At 40.4% G+C, this 21,507-nt stretch overlaps 1 protein-coding gene across 1 annotated transcript in view; it reads left to right on the top strand.

Annotated features, from left to right (window-relative positions):
- The first annotated feature begins 246 nt into the window (after positions 1-246).
- LOC134311748 (desmoglein-2-like protein) overlaps positions 247-21,507 on the top strand; it is a 35,224-nt gene continuing 13,963 nt past the window's right edge. The window contains exons 1-8 of the mRNA XM_062993410.1: positions 247-386; positions 4,677-4,802; positions 9,804-9,959; positions 12,379-12,520; positions 13,314-13,480; positions 14,014-14,160; positions 16,020-16,205; positions 19,498-19,763. Of these exons, the coding sequence (XP_062849480.1) occupies positions 336-386; positions 4,677-4,802; positions 9,804-9,959; positions 12,379-12,520; positions 13,314-13,480; positions 14,014-14,160; positions 16,020-16,205; positions 19,498-19,763 (1,241 nt within the window). The 5' untranslated portion in view covers positions 247-335. The remainder of the gene's footprint in view (positions 387-4,676; positions 4,803-9,803; positions 9,960-12,378; positions 12,521-13,313; positions 13,481-14,013; positions 14,161-16,019; positions 16,206-19,497; positions 19,764-21,507) is intronic.

The raw sequence follows: 21,507 nt of genomic DNA, 5'->3' as shown, positions 1-21,507 counted from the left end.
TTTTATGAAGGTGGAAGGTTACCTATATTTTTTGGCCAAATCTGCACTTAGTGTGTAGACAAATGATCTGGACTGGACTGTGCTGGATCTGAGCGTGATGGCGCCCATAACCCACCGCACCCCCCGCGGACTTGACCCCGCCTCCTTCCTTTGAGAAACACTGATAGCGCTTGTGTGTGTGTGGAGGGCGGTGCTGTGTGTGTGTGTGTGTGTGTGTGTGTGTGCTGAGACTCCAGTGCGAACTTTAGCTCCAGTCTGTACCGTTCCCTGCTCCCTGTTCCCTCCTAACACCAGATCATTAATATTTGGACGCTTTTGTTGTGAATGTGGATTAAATGGCGACGTGGATGATTTTGTGTTTTTTATACACTGTGTGCTGCACTGATGTAAGTACCAAAGTTCACTGGATAGTAAAAACGTAGATTAGTTTTGGTTTGTAGGAATGCATGTGTGTTTTTATAGTTTTAGTACAAATACAGCCTGTTTATGTTGTTGTTGTGTTTTTAACAGATTCTGTAATGCTCAGCTCATGTTGATCTGATGTTTCCTCTGAGGAAATGACTTGGCTTGGTTAAGCCCATCCGTGTTGATTCATTTTCCCGTTATTCCCTGTTTAAATCCTTAGTTCCTCATCCTAATCTTAATCATAATCTTTAAGTTAGGATTAAATACAGCAGGATTAAAATATTATACCTGAGCTGTTTGTCCTTGTAAAGAAAACAGTGTAAAACATGAGTGGTTAATCTTTTAACTATTCTCATTTACAGCCTACTTACTAAATGATAGGATAAACGACATCTGGGGCAGATTTGATACTTTTATTTGTTACAAGTACACTAAATTCTTTATCCACATACAGTCGACCCTTGACTTACGAATTTAATTAGTTCTGAAGGGCTGTTCTTAAGTCAAAATGTTCGTTAGTTAAACCTATTTTTCCCATAAGAAATCCTGTAAACAGAATTAATCCGTGCCAGACCTCCCAAACCACACCCTTACCTAACCTCTCTAATGTCTTTTGTTATAAATACAAGTATATTTTCCCTTAAATCTTAAATTATAGAATAGTCATTCCTGTAATAAACAATAATAAACAACAATACACATTAGTAGTACTGTACTGTACATAAAAATACACACCACATCACATTTCAGTACAGTACGTGTGCTGTACCATACACCATAATACTTTTCTCTTTTTTATTATAAAATGTATTTACCAGAAACAACAATAACTCTCATAGTTCTCTATTATCTCCTTCTTTATTTCAGTAGTGTTGTATTTTGTAGGTGTAATTGCACGAAAGAAAGAATACTTTACTGAGCTGATTTCCTTATTCTCTCTCACTCACTGTCCCCATTGGCTACACAGTGACACCTACTGGCAGGAGTAATTATACAACAATGAATAGTGATTATTTTATTTATTTATTTTTTCATTTTCTCACCACTACGCTTCCTCTGCACCTTCTTTGGGGACATTTTAATATTGAATTTTACAAAATGTAAAGAAAACACCATCCACTGTCCGAATGTTCACTTACTGTATATAAATATATATATAGAGAGAGACGCTCAGAGGCAACTTGTTCGTGACGTCATGTGTTTCGCGAATTTCTGTTTGTAATCCGAAATTTGTTTGTATGTTAAGTTGAAAAAGATCGCTCGTAACCCAAAATGTTCGTATGGTAAACCGTTCGTAACTCAAGGGTCTACTGTGTGTATATATATATATATATATACTGTATATACAGTATATATATGAATGTCACATTGTAGGGTTAAAATTTCTCCTTCTTCCATGTATGAACGAAACAGCGTCTCTGCAGTGTACTTTCCCAAGTCAAACCGTTTTTGGTTTTTTTGTTCTTGGTTGCGCACTCATCTTCACAAACAGTGCAGGTTACAAAGGGAAAAATGCAAACTGGCTACTGATGAATGAAAACTTTCTAGAACAGCGGGGCTTTAGGTGGGCTGAGGCGTAGCTATGGTAACAAATCGCAAATTTAAGCAACAGTGGCCACATTTAATGTCAGTCAAGTTCACCTGTTTCACTGAGCCGTGATCCACCAATGTGCACTGTGTGATCGACTGTTAGATCGCAACCAACGTATTGGGCACCCCAGTAGAGCCGACAACTTTCCAGTTAGTAACCCACAGCTCCACCCACTAAGCTATCACTAGTCCCATCAGTAATAGGGTAATTACACAATTAAACCTGGCTTTGAAAAATAAGGGATATAATTTCTGTACATATTCTTTTATTTTCACCAACCGCTTCTGTTAGGTTTTTACTCAGTCACTTACAGTCCTGTCCCTAGAGCTAATAGAAAAAACCCAGACAAGACATCAGGTCAAAATAGGTAACCAGGTAACAAAACAATGTTCAGAACTGCATGCTCAGTTTGTAAGCTGTGCGGAATAAAGAAATACTAGGCCTATTGGCTATGTCTGGTGGTAGATGGCTGAAGGCATGAGATTTATTTGCACTCTGTCCAGGATACACACAGTTTGCACCTATTGTTTCCCAGTGGAACCAGACCCACTGTGACCTTTACCAGTCCTGTTGGTTCATAGACTTAATTGACATGTTGGTGTAAACAATGTCTAAGTTGTTTAAACATTAGCTTTATTGGGACCAAGTTAAGACAACATGGGTCTGAAAATGTACTTCCACAAAAATAAAACATTCAACTATAGGAACTAGGAAGGTAATCATGATTGGGTATAAAAGGAAGGTCCTGGGTTCTGTTCTCAGGTGGAGTGGTCTTGGTCCTTTCTGTATGGAGTTTGCATGTTCTCTGTGTGTCTGTGTGGGTTTCCTCCACAGTCTAAAGACATAAAGTCAGATTAACTGGATATACCACTGTTGAATGTGTGTGGGGTCTGAGCTTGAAAAACCATCATTCTTTCGTGATGAATATATCCATATGGGATTGGGAGTACTTCGGAAAAGTGTTGTAACTTAACATAGTCTACCACTGCGTCAACCTTAAACTCTTATTATGCTATAGACAGTCATCCATCAATTAGATGCCGAAACACCACTGAGTTATTCGGGCCTTAGCTTATCTTAGATACTGGAAACCTGAGCTGTGGTTAGATGAGTGCATGTTTCAGCTTGTTTTTGGGAAGAATGGATGTCGAAATCTTTACACCAGAGATGGGAAGGGTGTTCCGGTCTGTTATCAGTGAAAGGTGCAGAAACATCTCTCATGGTATGAGTGACATGCACATTGATGTGGAGATGTGTATTGGGATTTTAGAGAGACGTGCTATCATCAAGGTGACGTCTTGTCCCAGGAAGTCCATGACTATCTCAGCAAGACAATGCCAGGCCACATTCTGAATGCACTAAAATAATAGTGTGGGTTTCTACACACAGAGTGCATGTGCTTGACTGGCCTGCCTGCAGTCCAGATCTGTGTCCTATTGAAAATGCAATGCATGAAAGGCAACAATTAGTGTCCTTAGCACCTAAGCCCTTAAAAAATCATTAATTTCAAGGTAAAGTGATGTTACAAAGTGGTCAACACGCCCTTGTCCCAACTTTTTTTAATCCCTTGCAGGCATTAAAAATACAATTAGGTTGCTAGGTGAGTCATTACGTCTAAAATAAAAGTGTCTTGTCTTTATTGCATTCAACTGTCCTAACTTTTTCGGGAATAGGGTTTGCACAATAAACGCTATATAGCCTAAAGTATGTGGACAGGACAACCCTCCTGAATTCATTTAGTTTCATGTGTTTCAGCCACACCCATTACTAACAGGTATATAAAATCAATTAAATAAGACAAAAATATATAAATTTATGCATTTTGGATTGTAGCCCTGGCTGAGGCAGTGGTAGCTCTGTGGCTACAGTACTAGACTAGCAATCGGAAGGTTGCCAGTTCAAGCCCCACTACTACCAGGTTGCCACTGTTGTGCACTGTTAAGCCAGGCCCTTAACTATCAGTTGCTTTTATTGTATAGGTTGTAAGTCGCTTCGGATTAAAGCGTCTGCCAAGTGCCATAAATGTAATTGTACCCTGTTCACAAGGCGAGGTTTGTAAAGATATGGTTTGCTGTGAAAGAACTTCAGTGTCCTGCACAGAACCCTGACCCCTGATAAATAATTATCATCATTGCCTGACCTCACAAATGGCATTTTGAGAAATTGACCACAAATGTCCACAGATGCTCTAAAATCTTGGTAGAACCATTTACTGAAAGTGGTGGGGTAAGGGGTAGCTTGGTGGGTAGCACTGTCACCTTCAGCAAGACGGTCCTGGGTTCATTTCCAGGCTGAAGCGGTACGGGTCATTTGTGTAGGAGTTTGCATGTTCTCCACGTGTCTTTGTGGGTTTCTTGTAGGTGCTTTGGTTTCATTCACAGTCCGAACACTTGCAGTCAGGTTAACTGGAGGTAACAAAAATTGCCCTAGGTGTGTGTGTGTGTGTTTGCCCTGTGATGGACTGGTGACCTGAGCTTTCGGAGGAAGCACATGCAAACTCCGCACAGAAAGTACCCGGACCGCCCCGCCTGGGGATCGAACCCAGGACCTTCTTGCTGTGAGGCGACAGGTGTCGCCCCCTTTTGACCATATAGATTATGTATTTTATTTAATGATTTATGTGAATTCTAACACAACCATGGCTCTATATGATTGTATTTGTGCATTTGTGTATGAACAGATAATCCAGGCTGAAGCTGATGGACGAGAGCAGCAAACATTACAAAGGCAGAAAAGGGAGTGGATTTACCCTCCAAGGAAGCTGAAGGAGAACAAGGATTATACTCAGGAGCTATTCATTGCTAAAGTAAGTTTCTTTCTCTGTATTCAGGACAAATTAAAAGGCGTTCAGTGGTTGTCAGCAATGTACAACAGAAAGCACAGATTTGTAATCTGTCTATTACAGTATTCCTGTACAGTGGATTTACAAAGTATTCAGACCACATGACTTATACTGCTGTGGATTTGATGTTAAATGGATATTTTATGTTTTTATTTTTATTTATCAGGCTACACCTAATTACCTATAATGATTAAATGAAATGATACTTATGCATGCAAACCCAAGTCCACATTATTGTAGACTTATGATTAGTTACTACAACGTTCATTAATTTTAGTTTCTGTTGATGTAATGTGCATAATACAGCTACATATCCGAGGGATCTTCAAAAAGTTTCCGCACTCATACTTTGGTTAACGGTGAGGGTGGGAGGAGGAGTAATCAGTCGTGTCTGAGAGACTGAGAGACGCTTATAGTCCGGATTTAGCTCCATCTAATTCCACCTTTTGGGACGCTCAAAGAAGCTTTAAGGGGAAGAAGATTTCCATGTGATGATGATGTGAAAACAGCGCTGCATCAGTGGCTACGCACTCAACCAGAAACATGATTTGCTGATGGCATTAAAAAGTTGGTATGACGCTGAGAAAAATGCATCAGAATGTGACTGTGTAGAAAAGTGATGTGATTTGTTTTTGAAATTTTTAATAAATAGAGTTTAAAAAAATGTGAAAACTTTTTGAAGATCCCTCATATTTGTTAATATTCTAGAAATATTCATTAAAAAAAACCACCATGACCCTGACCAGGACAGACTTGATGACACATTTTGTTTGATTGTAATTGAAATTATATTTTAATAAAAATGCATTTAGGCGCAGCGGGATATTCCGCTGACGCACCAGCATTAAGTTTCTGAACTCCCAGGTTCGAAACTCTGTGTCACCACTGGTCACCACTTGGTGGGTGGTTCTTCATACGCTGTGTAAGGACCCTGATTGGCGGAAGAGATGCTGTGCAGAAAGCAGGGGCGAGAATATGAGGGCTGTGCACGTGTCGGAGGAGGCTTGTACAGCAATGTGCTCTCCTTGGATGCAATCTGGTATCTCTCAGCAGCGGAAGACAAAATTGAGTGCGCTAAATCGGGAGGAAAATGGGGAGAAAATGTATTTAAAAAATGCATTTAGAATTTGATGCCTGTAACACACTCAGAAAAAAAAGTTGGGACAGAGGCGTGTTTACCTCTGTGTTCTATCATCTTTCCTATTTATGAGACTTTTTAATGGTGTGGGAACTGAGAACACTAATTGTGGAATTCTCTCCATTCCCTCTTCATACGAGACCTCAGCTGCTCAACAGTCCGCGGTCGCCATCGTCTGATTCTCCTCTGCATGATGCATCATACATTTTCAATAGTAGACAGATCTACAGGCAGGCCAGTCAAGCACACGCTCTCTATGTCTATAAAGCCACACTGTTGTAATCAGGCCTGGCATCGTCCTGCTGCAGTGGAGGGATTTATGAACAGTTCCAGATATCAATTTTGGCACAACCCCTTTAGGCCGCTAATAAAAAGCTTAAGACGATGAGGAATTTCACTGTTCGGGATGACCTAATGACCCAGAGCATACCAAAGAATGGCTTCAACACACACACACTCACACACACAAAAAGAGAGAGAGTGAGAGATAGATAGATATGTTTTACCACCACTTTATCTTATTCAGGGTCACATTTCACTGGGTGAAAGGTAGAAACCCTGGACAGGTGTATGGACCCACTGTGACCCAGACCAAAGAGAGAGACATACCCAGCTTTATTTTCTGTATAGCGGGCTGTGTAGTAACAGGTCAGTCAAGGTACCATGCTAACTTTTGCCCACCATCAAGACCATGTGGTTGGCCAGACACCAGTGCATCCTTTACCAGCAAAAAATTAACAAGCTTTATATTGTGGACTTGGTTGGCATGCAGGAAATAACCCCCCTTTTCTGTGTTTTGTCACAGTGATCAATTAGTCTCAGTTCAGCTTTAATGTGCAAATTTTAAAGCAGCGACTCCTTTGTGTGATTGTATGACAATTCTGAGATTGTTATTATAGCTGTATAGCTGTGAAAGACTTACAGACGTGTATCCTTAGTAATCTTTATACTAAACTAAACACTGTCAAAGAAGATAAAAGTAGAGGAACCGAGGTGTTAGATTAGCTGGGGGCTGGAAATAGGGGCAGTTCAAAATGTGCTAGAATGATAAGTACGTGTTTATATCAGAGATGTTCACAAGTCACAAAATACGAGTCCGAGTCAAGTCACGAGTCAATATAATAAACACAAAACATATATTGTAAATGTAGCGTAGAAATAAATAATCTGTAAGTTCAGATAAAAAACAACAACAGATTAGTGACTGTGTTTTCATGTTTTACTTTTCTACATTTGCTGTTAATTTCCTAGGTGCCAGTTAAAAGCTTAAACTGATACGTTTTGTTTTCATTGCAAATTACTGCACAGCGGCCAAAATCCCAAACACAACAAAAACTCCATAATACTGCTTACCTTAGCTTATGTTCTTCCAGATGCTATTAAATTGATAAGCATGTCCCCCAATATAATCTGTTATTTTGTAAATGTGCTTATAATTAAAAACTTCCAAACTTTTCCCGGATGTGAAGTAAAACAAGAACTCGTTAGAAAGCCAATCAAGCGTTTCATTGACACATTATCTGTGTGACGCTGCAATACATGCAAATAACTCTTACAATCATTAGCGCCAATTCTGTAGGAGCGTTCCATTCACATTATCTGTTACTGTGAAGTGCACTACGTAGGGTATTCCACCATTTTAAGTAGGGAGCGACGCTTAATCACTACACCGGAAGCTGGCTGTAACATTTACCCATTGCGTGTGTTTCGGGTTAAGACGGCCGGATGACATGATCAGAATGATGTCGGATCATATATATATATATAATTTTCACTCGTAACTAATGTTGCTGACTTTTGTTGTCCACAAGACATTTTGAAACGAGTCCGAGTCATTTGAAACGAGTCCGAGTCGAGTCTGAAGTCGCTGTGTGTGCGACTTACGTGCGACTTGGACTCGAGTCCCCATCTCTGGTTTATATTATTTAATTTTTTTATGTTTTATCATCTCTTTATCCTGGTCTGGGTCATAGCGGGTCCCTGGAATCACTGGGCGCGATGCAGTGACACCTCGGACAAGACACCAATCCATCCCTCATCTCAGACATAGCCAGTTATTTCTGTATGACACCTGACCGGCTGATAGCATCGTTTGGGATTTGAACCCTTGATCACAGTGTAGTGAGCTAGGGTTAATTATGGCTATTTGTCATGTGTGTGTTTGTAAAAGTTAATTTATTTGATTCTGTATACAGTGTATCACAAAAGTGAGTACACCCCTCACATTTCTGCAAATATTTCATTATATCTTTTCATGGGACAACACTATAGACATGAAACTTGGATATAACTTAGAGTAGTCAGTGTACAGCTTGTATAGCAGTATAGATTTACTGTCTTCTGAAAATAACTCAACACACAGCCATTAATGTCTAAATAGCTGGCAACATAAGTGAGTACACCCCACAGTGAACATGTCCAAATTGTGCCCAAATGTGTTGTTGTCCCTCCCTGGTGTCATGTGTCAAGGTCCCAGGTGTAAATGGGGAGCAGGGCTGTTAAATCTGGTGTTTTGGGTACAATTCTCTCATACTGGCCACTGGATATTCAACATGGCACCTCATGGCAAAAAACTCTCTGAGGATGTGAGAAATAGAATTGTTGCTCTCCACAAAGATGGCCAGGGCTATAAGAAGATTGCTAACACCCTGAAACTGAGCTACAGCATGGTGGCCAAGGTCATACAGCGGTTTTCCAGGACAGGTTCCACTCGGAACAGGCTTCGCCAGGGTCGACCAAAGAAGTTGAGTCCACGTGTTCGGCGTCATATCCAGAGGTTGGCTTTAAAAAATAGACACATGAGTGCTGCCAGCATTGCTGCAGAGGTTGAAGACGTGGGAGGTCAGCCTGTCAGTGCTCAGACCATACGCCGCACACTGCATCAACTCGGTCTGCATGGTCGTCATCCCAGAAGGAAGATGACGTACAAGAAAGCCCGCAAACAGTTTGCTGAAGACAAGCAGTCCAAGAACATGGATTACTGGAATGTCCTGTGGTCTGACGAGACCAAGATGAACTTGTTTGGCTCAGATGGTGTCCAGCATGTGTGGCGGCACCCTGGTGAGAAGTACCAAGACAACTGTATCTTGCCTACAGTCAAGCATGGTGGTGGTAGCATCATGGTCTTGGGCTGCATGAGTGTTGCTGGCACTGGGGAGCTGCAGTTCATTGAGGGAAACATGAATTCCAACATGTACTGTGACATTCTGAAACAGAGCATGATCCCCTCCCTTCGAAAACTGGGCCTCATGGCAGTTTTCCAACAGGATAACGACCCCAAACACAACCTCCAAGATGACAACTGCCTTGCTGAGGAAGCTGAAGGTAAAGGTGATGGACTAAACCCAATTGAGCACCTGTGGTGCATCCTCAAGTGGAAGGTGGAGGAGTTCAAGGTGTCTTACATCCACCAGCTCCATGATGTCATCATGGAGGAGTGGAAGAGGATTCCAGTAGCAACCTGTGCAGCTCTGGTGAATTCCATGCCCAGGAGGGTTAAGGCAGTGCTGGATAATAATGGTGGTCACACAAAATATTGACACTTTGGGCACAATTTGGACATGTTCACTGTGGGGTGTACTCACTTATGTTGCCAGCCATTTAGACATTAATGGCTGTGTGTTGAGTTATTTTCAGAAGACAGTAAATCTACACTGCTATACAAGCTGTACACTGACTACTCTAAGTTATATCCAAGTTTCATGTCTATAGTGTTGTCCCATGAAAAGATATAATGAAATATTTGCAGAAATGTGAGGGGTGTACTCACTTTTGTGATACACTGTAAATGTATTAACAAAATTTTTTACTGCAATCTTTGCTTTCAGATCCGATCTGATCATGAGACCAGGAACAACATTATTTACTCATTGATAGGACATGGAGCAAATCAAGAACCAGTAAATCTCTTCACCGTGGACAGAACGACGGGATTAGTCAAGATCAATGGCATCCTGGACAGAGAGAAAATTCCTTTTTACTACGTGAGTGCATGCTGTGCGAAAGCATATGGCCAAAACTGTGTGAACATCTTACCATGTACTTGTTGGTTATGTATTTATTAGGATTTTAACGTCATGTTTTACACACTTTGGTTACATCCATGACAGTAACGGTAGTTACTCATTACACAAGATTAATCAGTGCAAGTTTAATATAAAACACAGTCACCCATACGTATATATAGCACCTTGCTTATACCCAAGGTCACTTTACATGCATATCATATTACATATCAAGTATATCAAGTATCAAAACCCCACTTAGGACAGAGGGGAAAAGAGGAAGTCCTGAGAAAAAAGGTGGTGTTTAGCTGAGTTTTAAATGAGGAAAATAAAGTGCAAAGGCAAAGAACTTGTGCTAAGGCGTTCCATAGTTTTGGGGCTATGACACTGAATGATCTACAACCAACAGTAACTAATCTACATTTTGTGGCTGACCAGTGATCAGTATCTGAGGACCTAAGTGTTCGTGCAGAGGAAGAGGGGTGTTAAAGTTCTGATAAGTCGACCGGGACCAGACCATTGAGCGCATTATATGTTAGTAATAGAACTTTAAAACGAATACCGAGCAGGATGGGTAGCCAGTTTAGTTTATAAAAAATTGGGGTGATATGAGCTGATTTTTTTAGTGTATGAAAGAACTCGAGCGGCAGAGTTTTGAACATGAAGAGACAGTATGATTTTGTTGGGGAGGCAAATGAAAAGGTCGTTGCAGTAAGATGAATGCATGAACCAGAATTTCGGCATCTTTGTGTGAGATCATAGGGCGCAGGCGAGCAATATTGCGTAGATGTAGAAAAGAAGTTTTAACCAAGACTGTAATGAGGTTCAAAGGAGAGGGAGGAGTCAAGATCCCCCAGGTTGAAAAGATTTTAACGCAAAGGGAACTCTTTTTATAAACAAAATTTGATATAAGGGATGTAAGTTATGCAACACCCAAATCACCCTAGTGAAAAAAGTAACAGCCCCATTCTGCTTTCTTCATGGATGTTGGAGAAAAAGGCCAGGGGTCAGATTCATGAATCTTCTCAGAGAGCTGCTAACTTCGCTTAAAAACATCTCACTAGGAGTTTCAGCTTACTAGCCAATTGAGCAATTCAGAACAAGAACAAGGAAAAGACAAAAACTTTTATCTCAGTGAGGAGGCAGGGCTCACTGCTTGGTATGCCCATTCTTTGTAGAATTTGATTGCATATCAACCCCCCCCATCCCATCCTGTGGTATGGTATTATGGGCTACGTTGGAAATCCTGAATTGAAGGAAGTCAGTGTACAAGCTTAAGTGAAAGACTTTCTGCATCTTAAAGCACATCCTTTTAGTCTACAGTAAATTTGCAGCTTGCTAAACTGGTTGTCCAGGGCAGCGTTTTCCAACCTTTTTTGCACCACGGACCGGTTTCATATAAGATATCATTTCACAGACCGGCGGGGTAGGGAGGATTTAATATTACAACCCCAATTCCAATGAAGTTGGGATGTTTTGTAAAACATAAATAAAAACAGAATACGATGATTTGCAAATCATTTTCATCAAATTCAAAATTAGTAAATATTTGCAAAAAAACAATAAAGTTTATCAGTTTGAACATTAAATATCTTGTCTTTGTAGTGTATTCAATTGAATATGGGTTGAAAAGGATTTGCAAATCATCGTATTCTGTTTTTATTTATGTTTTACACAACGTCCCAACTTCATTGGAATTGGGGTTGTATTTAATAATATTGCTTACAAACTGTTTTTCTAGCAAGCTGTAATTATTTGTTCTTTATGTGCACCCTGGTAATAAATAACCCACGGTGGTTGAATTACTGTTTTTCAAACAGAATGTACAGCTAGGTTACGTGGCATGACTACCAGTATCACTGTGCGTGTTTTAAATGTGACAGTCAGTAATAAACTAAATGATTATAGAACTATGCTCTGTCTGGACTCACTGTTTAACGGGGCGGGTCATGTCTCACTACAAGGTGAAGCCCGACACCTGCAAGCATGGGCAGTTGTAGCCTAGCAGTTAAGGTACTGGACTAGTAAGCAGAAGGTTGCTGGATCAAGCCCCACCACTGCCAAGTTGCCACTGTAGGACCCTTGAGCAAGGCCCTTAACCATCAATTGCTTGATCTGTAGACTGTAAGTCGCTTTGGATTAAAAAAAAATAGAAAACACAGAAACAGCCTCCAACAGAGAAAGTGGACAGAACAGGGATAGTGCAGAAGTGAGAAATGATTGTCACAATATGACAGGTCGTCTAACCATCTGCGACAACCTAGCTCAGAAAATAAAAAAAGATAATGAAACCTCAGAACCAACCCGTGCACGAGCAGCACTCAGCACACAGTGTTTCTTAATCACTTTGCTTTTTCTTTTCAGCATGTTTAATAACATTGTGTGTATTTTGTTGTAGCTCAAAGGCCGAGCCAAGCTTTCTGATGGCACCATTGTTGAGAAGGACATCGAATTAAATGTCAAAGTTGAAGACGAGAACGACTGTCCACCCGTGTTTTACAGTCAGCCAACAGGTTACGTTGAAGAACTCAGTCCGAAAGGTACATGAATTTTTGGATTCACATTGAACATGATTTCTGAATAAAAAATTTTTTGAAACAAAATGAGCAATGACGTGATTTAAGCTTCTAAAAGTTCTGTAATTGTTTGCGTGATCACTGTGATGATGAGAAGTTGTGACAGACCCCAGTCATCACTGCTGCATTGTTATGTTTTTTTATTTCCCCATTATCTTTGTGAGTTGTGATTTCTGGCGTCACAGAATTTTCCTGCTGGGTATGAGATGTGCCACACCCTGATTGACGCATTATTCCTCTCTCAGTGCAGGCGCCATCAATCAGCCAGCAAAGGCCGTAATTGCATCAGTTATAAGGAGTCCCTGGTCCGACTTTCCCACCCTGTATGAACAACAGCCAATCATTGTTTATGTAGCCACTCAGCATGGATGGAAGATCTGAGATTCGAAAGACGTGTTCGAAATCTCAGCTCTGGTGTGCTAGTGTGTTTTACCACTGCGCCACCTAAGCACCTACTTTATGAATAACTTTTATCTGTACTAATGTCTACTTTTAACTTAAGGTGTAAATGATGGAAAACCTTCTTAGAATTTGGTCACTAGTAATTGACCTACAAGTTCATCCCAAAGGTGTTTAGGTGGGGTTAAGGTCAGTCCACACCAAACCTGTCAAAAATCTCCTTAAGGACCTCAATATGTGCTCAGGGAAAAGTCGAATTCAGTTCTCAGTTCAGTAGAGTCATGATTTAGTGGCAACCGCTTTATTTAAAAAAAAAAACTCATGAATCTGTGTCTCAGTTTAAATTTATTTTTTTCAGGCCACTATGTGATCAACATCACAGCAACTGACGACGATGAACCAAATACAGCTCATACACAGATTTCCTACAAGATTGTCAAGCAGATTCCAGCAGGAACCCAGATGTTTCACATCAACGATAATACAGGACGTATTTACGTTACAATGAACACCCTGGACAGAGAGGTGAGGCATCTGTCACTGTGCAATGACTTAACATCAGCGATTAGTCTCAAGGACTCTTATATTACTCTTATACTCTCAGATATTCACGTTTTAAGCATTTTCATGACTTTATGACATTCCATTATTAGATCTTAAGGCTTTTTAGAGGCAGGAAATGAAGCATAGCGGAATGTTACAGAAACCCACTTGAATTAACTTGCATCAATTCACATAATTCACATAATAAACCTTTTGATTACTAATCCAGTACCTTAACCACTAGGCTACAACTGCCCCAGTATGCTAGCAATTTAGTGAGAAAGTGTTCCACGTTTTCAGAAGCACGTCTATAAACTGATAAGCATCAGGAATGTACACAAGCCTGTCTCGCTCTGGGGTTTTCAGATTCAGGCTTCTCATTCTGCTGCGTAAAATGTCTCTTTTTATTTTGCTCTGTAGATATTTCCAAGCTATTCGCAATAATAAGATCAATTAAATGTTCATCGGTGCATCTTTAAGTGTAATCTTTATGTCTGTTTTCTTTTGTTTCACAGGTACAAGACAGGTACACGCTGATAATCACTGGTACAGATATGAATGGAAGGTCCGGACCGACCATTCAGGCCAACACAGGAACGGGCACCGTGTATATCAACATTGTTGATGTCAATGACAACGTCCCTGTGCTGGAAAAGGAGTCTGTAAGAATTTTACTGCTTACTTATGTTCTTATACAGCAGCAGTGCAGGACTTGGGTGCTGTATTTGGTTCTTTAAAAACTATCTCTACTGATGCCGATCCTCGCCCTGATTGAGGAGAGCGAGATTGGCACACACCCCCTACCTGCACTAGACGAGTTCATTTGCGGATCAGCTTTGTGTATGGAAAGCCACACCCTGATCACCGCATTATTCCTCAACCGTGCAGGCACCATCAGTCATCACACTTACAGTACTGTGGCAGTGTACAGTCTGGGCACGTGAGGGTTAAGGGCCTTGCTCAAGGGCTCAACAGCAGAAACCTAGCAGTGCTGGGGTTTGAACCAGAGACTTTATGATTACTAGTCCAGTACCTTAACCTCTAGACTACAACTGCCCTATCAATCCGCCAGCAGAGGTTGTAATTGCCTCAGTTATGAGAGAGTCCCTATCCAGCTCTCACCCTGGATGAACGACAGCCAGTCGTGGTTTATGTAGGCAACCAGCCCGGTCGGATGGCAGAGCTGAGTTTAGAACAGACGAGTTCGAAGTGTCAGCCCGTGTGTGCTAGCATGTGTTTACCGCTGTGCCACCTGACCGCCCTGGAAGGATTTTAATACTGTAAACAGCAGTAACATAATATATGAACTTAACTATGATACTAGACAGTAAAGGACATTTAACCTGTAAGTAAAGACAACCGAAAGACAGAAAAAACAATGGTTACTAAATGGTCAAAACAAGACCAAATCAAAGCTGCAGACCGAAGCAGGACCTGAGAGAAGAAAAGACATGCGACCACATTACTGGAGCAGAAACAGTGGCAATCACATTCCACACCATTGCCAGGAAACAGGGAAACACAGGGACAGACTTGAAAAGAAACAAAAGAGCATTTTCGTGCAGCTCCACCAGCCACTCAGTTCAAACGCTCACCAGAGAAATAAGATTGAGAACATACCACCCATGAAAAAAACTTGAGCTTGCAAGAGCTACAAAACCAGCCATTGTGCACCAGAGTTTCCAAAATAAAGACCTAAAACATGCTAGCAATTGTGCGAGTGTGCGAACTCACCAAAGTATAGATGAATAAGAAGTGGTCAGTGAACTGTGCACACGTCAGAGGAAGCATGTCAGGCAACTATACACTTTTCTCAGATGCGATCAGGGTCCCCAGCAGTGGGGTCTAATTGGCAACACTAAACTGGAAGAGAAAGGGAGAAAATACATGAATAAAAGAGCATAAATGTCTAGTGTAAATATAGTTCCATCTTTACTCAGTCTGTTGGATCTGTTTTATGTGTAAGTAGTTCTTGGTACAGTCACCCATTAGCTAGCCTTAAAGATGATATAAAGAAGAACAGATGAAATGCCGCTCAGGTGGCGCAGCAGTAAAAACACACGCTGAACACCAGAGCTGGGATCTCAAATACATTGTATTAATTCTCAGCTGTGCCTGCCGTCTGGGCTGAGCAGCCACATGAACAACGATTGGCCTGTTGTTCAGATAGGGGTGGGATATTAAACCGGATTGGGTCTCTCTCATAACTAATGCAACTACGACCTCTGCTGGCTGATTGATGGCGCCTGTACAGAGACGGGAAAAGAGTGCTGTCAGGGTGTGTCTCTCCGTACACAGTGCTGATCCGCTGATCCGACAAGTGTAGGTGACAAGATGCATACGACTGCTGCCCACGTGCCCTCAATCAGAGCGGGGATCAGCATTGGTGGAGAGGAAGCATGAAGCAATCGGGCAATTGGACGGGCTAGAAGGGAGAAAAAGGGGAGAAAAGGCATAAACAATGAATACACTGTTACAAAAGACTGTCATAACAAGCATTAAAACCTGTGTGTGTTTGCAGTATGAAGCCAAAGTGACAGAAAACAGAGCAAACGTGGAAATTCTCCGGATCAAGACCACAGACGCCGATCTTATCCACACAGAAAACTGGGAGGCTGTTTATACCATCGTCTCTGGGAATGAGGCCGGTTACTTCAATATTACCACGAACCCCGAAACCAATGAGGGTATCCTGATGGTTGTCAAGGTAAGGTAGTCAACATAATAGCTTTTATTTCTTAAATAAAGCGCTTAGTACAAGACCCAAACTTTTACCTGTCTAAAATACTGTTTAGGCATTTATCAGCTTCTCTATTGAGGACTCGAGTTACAACAAGTCTAATTTATTTCTAGAGAGCCTTAATACAGCAGCTTTTAAGAGATTCAGGGTCCAAACCCCCTAACAAACAAACCTAAACTTTTCAAACTACAGTGGGGTCCAAAAGTCCAAGGCCATGAGTAAAAAAGCACTTTTATTTTGTATTTTTCTTAAATTTAATACAGTTTTGCAGTTTGAATCATTTAATCAGCAAAACAGTCACAGTAAAAAAGTGAATTCTTTAAAACATTTACCTGAGTTTGAATTTCTTAGTATTATTTCTATTTTATTTTATTTTATTAACTGCTTTATCCTGGTCATGTAACGAATGGGCTATGGTGTGACAAGAGGGGGGCAGACACACGCAGAGACAAACAAATAACAAAACGTTTAATATTAACAAAAGACACAAGACAGGTTTGCACAAGACAAGACACATGACCTATGCTAAATACTAAGCTAAATGCTAATGCTTATCTTAACACACACAATGAACAATGCTAAACATGAACTAGACTAAACCAAACCAGACTTTTAAGCACGAGCAAATAAATTGGAATGATAACAAGCATAATTCATGAATAGCAAAACCACTACATGAACATGAAAACCATAATAGGCTCCACTGAAGGATCCACAGCTGCTCCTTTAAATGCCCTAAGCATTACACCTGAAACAAGGAGCAGCTGTGGATCATTAGCTTCATTGAACATTCATGAAGACTAATCATTGAGACTAAAAACAAACCACCTCCAGCATGTGCTCCCAGAGACATGGGCGTGGCACCTACACACTAAACATGCTCTGGGAGCACAGAGAGGGCTGAATTTGTGACAGGTCAGGCCTGTGGCAGGTTTGTGCTCAACACATGAATACCCTGGACAGGAGGCCAGTCAAACACAAGGCTTAACTAATAATAGATTTATTTTCTTGCCAATCAAAGGTTTAGATACATTTATAAGGGACCGTGTCACTTCTGCAACTGTTCTTTTTCTGTTATTAATAGTTGGAAATTAGGTACTTATTAAAAAAAAAAAAAAAAGTGCAATTGACCAATCAGCTTTAGTAGCAAAGAAACAACTGCTGGAACTTCATTTTTGTTTCTTATATTTCACAACTGACACACCCTTATTCATCCTCATGTGATTGTAAATGACACATGATGGAGGGAGGAGGAAAAAAAGTAAATTCCAAAGGGTTAGAATCAAAAGTGGAAGTAAATAAGGACAAGTAAATACAGTACACCCATAGGGGCAGTGAAAACATATTTTCTCCAAAAATGAATGATATCCTGAACCCTAAGTTGAAGTTGCCAGGTGGTTTTCCTACTAAATTGGGGTTGTTTGAAAATACAGTCACAGGTAAAAAATTCTAAGGTCGTGGGGTTTGATTTTTTGGGCTACTTTAAAAGCTTTCATTACAGACAGTACAAAATGAAAAGAAGTGTATTTACTGGCACCTGCTGAGGAACATGAGGAATAAAAAAGCTTTTTAAGGCTGTAAATAGTTCTTAATCAAAACTCAAATCAAATGAAAGTGGCACAGCAAGGAGGTTAAACTATAAGTTTGGAAAGCAGGGCTGCTCAGGTGGCGCAGCGGTAAAGTACGCTAGCGCACCAGAGTTGGGTTTCTAGATGCATCGTATCGAAACTCAGCTCTACCTTTCCGACTGGGTTGGGCAACGTTTGGCTGTTGTTCAGGGGCTTAGGGGTAGAGTCGGAGCATAGGTCCTCATAACTGGTGCGACTGCGGCCCCTGCTGGTTGACTGACGGCGCCTGCACAGGGCTGAGGAATAACATTGAGGGGGGTGTGACCCTCCGTGCGCAGTGTCTCTCGGTGTATGAACTCGGCTCGTGCAGGTGAAAAATGCAGGCTGTACTGATTGCGTGCCAGAGGGGGCGCAAGTCAGTTGAGTGGCATCCTCAGTCAGCGGCAAAAAGGGTCGAATCAGTATGGAGGACACAATCAGGGTAATTGGACACGACTAGAATAGGGATAAAAATTAGGGGGGGAAAAGTGGGAAAAAATAGATCATTAAAAAAAAAAAAACTTTTGGAAAGCAGTCCTGAAAAGTCATGACAGAACAAAAGAAGATTTAACGTAAAAGTTCAGAGTAGCTCCTCGTGTAACCTGAAATTGTAGTCAGAAATCAAACGAAGGAAAGACAAATTGTTAACAGACAAAGAGGATCAGAGGGGAGAGTACAGGAGAGGAATGAACAGAAAAGAGTGGGTGCAAGTCAAATTTAGTTTTTCAGTGTTAATTGTGTTACTATTAAATGTTCTTGACAGGGATCTGAAATTACTATGAAATATTATAATAATATTAGAATATTTTAATGTAATAATGATAAAATGACAGCAGTAATAATAATACTGTACAATTGTAAACAAAATGATTAACAAAAGGTATAAATTACAATATAAAAACAACGTAAGATTAACTGAAAATGTAAAAGTAGTACACTGTTTTTTTTTTCATTTATACTCTGTTCTCTTCAGACATCTGTGACACTTTAGATTTATATATATATATATATTTATGCATTTTCTCCCCTTTTTCTCCCTTTTAGCGTGTCCAATTGCCCGATTGTGTCATGCTTCTTCTCCACCTATGCTGATCCCCACTCCGATTGAGGAAAACGAAGCTAACCCACGTCCCCTCCGACATGTGGGCAGCACCCGTATGCATTTTGTCACCAACACTTTGACGAGTGCAATGCAGATCAGCACTGTGTACGGAGAGACACACCCTGACAGCACTCTTTTCCCATCTCTGTGCAGGCGCCATCAATCAGCCAGCAGAGGTCGTAATTGCATTAATTATGAGCGAGTCCCAATCTCGCTTTTAATATCCCACTCCTATATGAACAACAAGCCAATCATTGTTCATGTGGCTGCTCAGCCCAGCCGGTAGGCAGAGCTGAGATTCGATACAATGTATTCGAGAGCCCAGCTCTGGTGTTCTAGCGTGTGTGTTACCACTGAGCCACACCTTAGATTTTTGAGAGACAGGTTTTAGTCAGACTTTGGGCTGGTATTTTAGCTGGACCTGGCAACCCTGTGCTTAGTACCATCTGATAAGCTTGGTTTAGAAGGAATAATATGTTCATATAGTTTAGGTACTGCTAAAATGTTTTCCTAATATCTTTAGCATGTGTTTTTGTTCTGTGTATGACAGGAACTTGACTACGAGCAGCAGAAAATTGCCAATCTGAAAGTGGTGGTTTCTAACAAAGCGAAATATCACTCATCTGTGGTGGTCAAAGAGGCTAAAAGCTACCCCATCAAGGTCAACGTGGTAAATGTGCCTGAAGGTCCTCGTTTCCAACCCAGTGTCAAAGTCGTCTCCATATCTGAGGACAAGTCCACTATTAACCTGAGGAAGGTTGTCGCCACCTACACAGCCATAGACAGCGATACAGGTCTAACTGCTACTGGCGTCAGGTAAATCTGACCACTGGCGTTCAGGGTTGTTTTCAATAACATGTTTATTCTATTGTAACAAAGAATATCTTGTACACGGGGTGGTTAATCTATCGGAAACAAGTAATTCTTCAATTTTATGGAGCATAGAATGAGTATACAGTGTAACCTTGATTTAACAGACTAAAAGGGGGGAGCAATGGTCTGTAAATTTGCATAACGGGTGAATAACTAATTACTAGAACTAGAAAAATGAAGCATAAAACACAGAGAACAAAGCGAACCTTCCGACAAAATAAAGCCTATCACTCATGTAAACAGAAAGGCTAGCAGACAATTACTGAACTACTGGTCTTGGTACGCTTCTGTACCTGGCATTTGGTTTTCCAGATTTCGTCTGTTAAATCCGAAATCCGTTAAATGGAGGTGCGCTAAATCGAGGTATCACTGTACGTCTTTTCTTTTTTTGTATTTTTATATTAAACGTGTAGAACATTCTAATTTTGCTTCTATACTGTATACATTAGACGATTGTGAAGGGCATAAAAGGAGCTTGTCTTAATAATGTAAAGTTAAATAGTTCTTAAAATAATCTGCTTTCTTCCTCCAAAAACCTTCAGTTTCCCCCTATTTTCTTCCCCAAATACCCGAAACATGCAAAATGTGAATCGGCTGTTTTGAATGTTACAGTAGATATGAGTGATTAAACAATTGGTTGAGTGTGGTGCCCAGTGATGGACTGGTGTCCTGTCCATGGTATAGTTACACCTCGTGCCCAAAGTTTGTAGATAGTAAGAGACCCACCATTATTTTAATCTTAAGATTAGGCACTTATTGTAGATAAAAATACAAGACAAAACCTGTATGTTCTTCTCTGTGTTGTCAGGGCTCTGTGTAGGCCAGTGCAGTTTCTTTAAATCGAGCTTTTCTTCATGTCTGTATAGAGCTTGTTTTGTGCACAGGGGTACAGTCATGCTGGAACAGGAAAGGGCCTTCCCTAAACTTATTGTTGATTTATTACATTTGTTAGCAATTGTTGTGGTGGAAACACATGAATTCAAAAATTAGATAGGGGTGTCCCAATACCTTTGTCCATATAGTGTGTTTTTATAACAAAGTGATACATGTGTGGTAAAAGAAAACCGTGCTGTTATCAGATAATCAGATTCTTTTATCAGGACTACCTGCTGTGTAAAAGGAAATGATTACACCTCCCTCTTTTACTGGACTGTTGTTTGGTTGTTGCTCTGTCTCTTATCTTGCTGTTCCTTAGAATTTATGTTTGTGATTTTCTGATCGACAGGAAACGGTTTTCAGTTTCACGTCTCATTTACATCCCACTGATAACTAAAACCCTGTGTATACAGTGTAGGCTACAAGTCTGTCTGAACGTGCTTCTATATTGCATTTCTCAAATTTAGTTCAGTGCTTTTTATTACAAATTATATAAAAAGCATAACAATCTAGATAAAAAGTTAAATCTTTGAATATAAATTGACAAATTTTTGAATTTCATACAATTTGGTGCTACTGAAAAGCAGCTTTCACGTGTATGAAACCACACATTGGGCAGAAGGGCCTGTGGTTTACACCTCTTGAAAAATATATGGTTTGCCTCTTCTTAATATGGAATGAATTTAATTTATAACACAAGCAAAACAACTTTTCCAATTTTAAATGGTTTTTTATTTATTTATGCATTTTCTCTTTTTTCTCTCTTGATTTAGCATAGTTAGTTTGTCTTCTGCTGCTGGGAAGGTTATAT

The sequence above is a fragment of the Trichomycterus rosablanca genome, chromosome 4 (genome assembly GCF_030014385.1).
Source record: "Trichomycterus rosablanca isolate fTriRos1 chromosome 4, fTriRos1.hap1, whole genome shotgun sequence".
Taxonomy (NCBI): domain Eukaryota; kingdom Metazoa; phylum Chordata; class Actinopteri; order Siluriformes; family Trichomycteridae; genus Trichomycterus; species Trichomycterus rosablanca.
The sequence above is the reverse complement of the archived record's forward strand: the minus strand, read 5'-3'. Positions and strand labels throughout refer to the sequence as shown.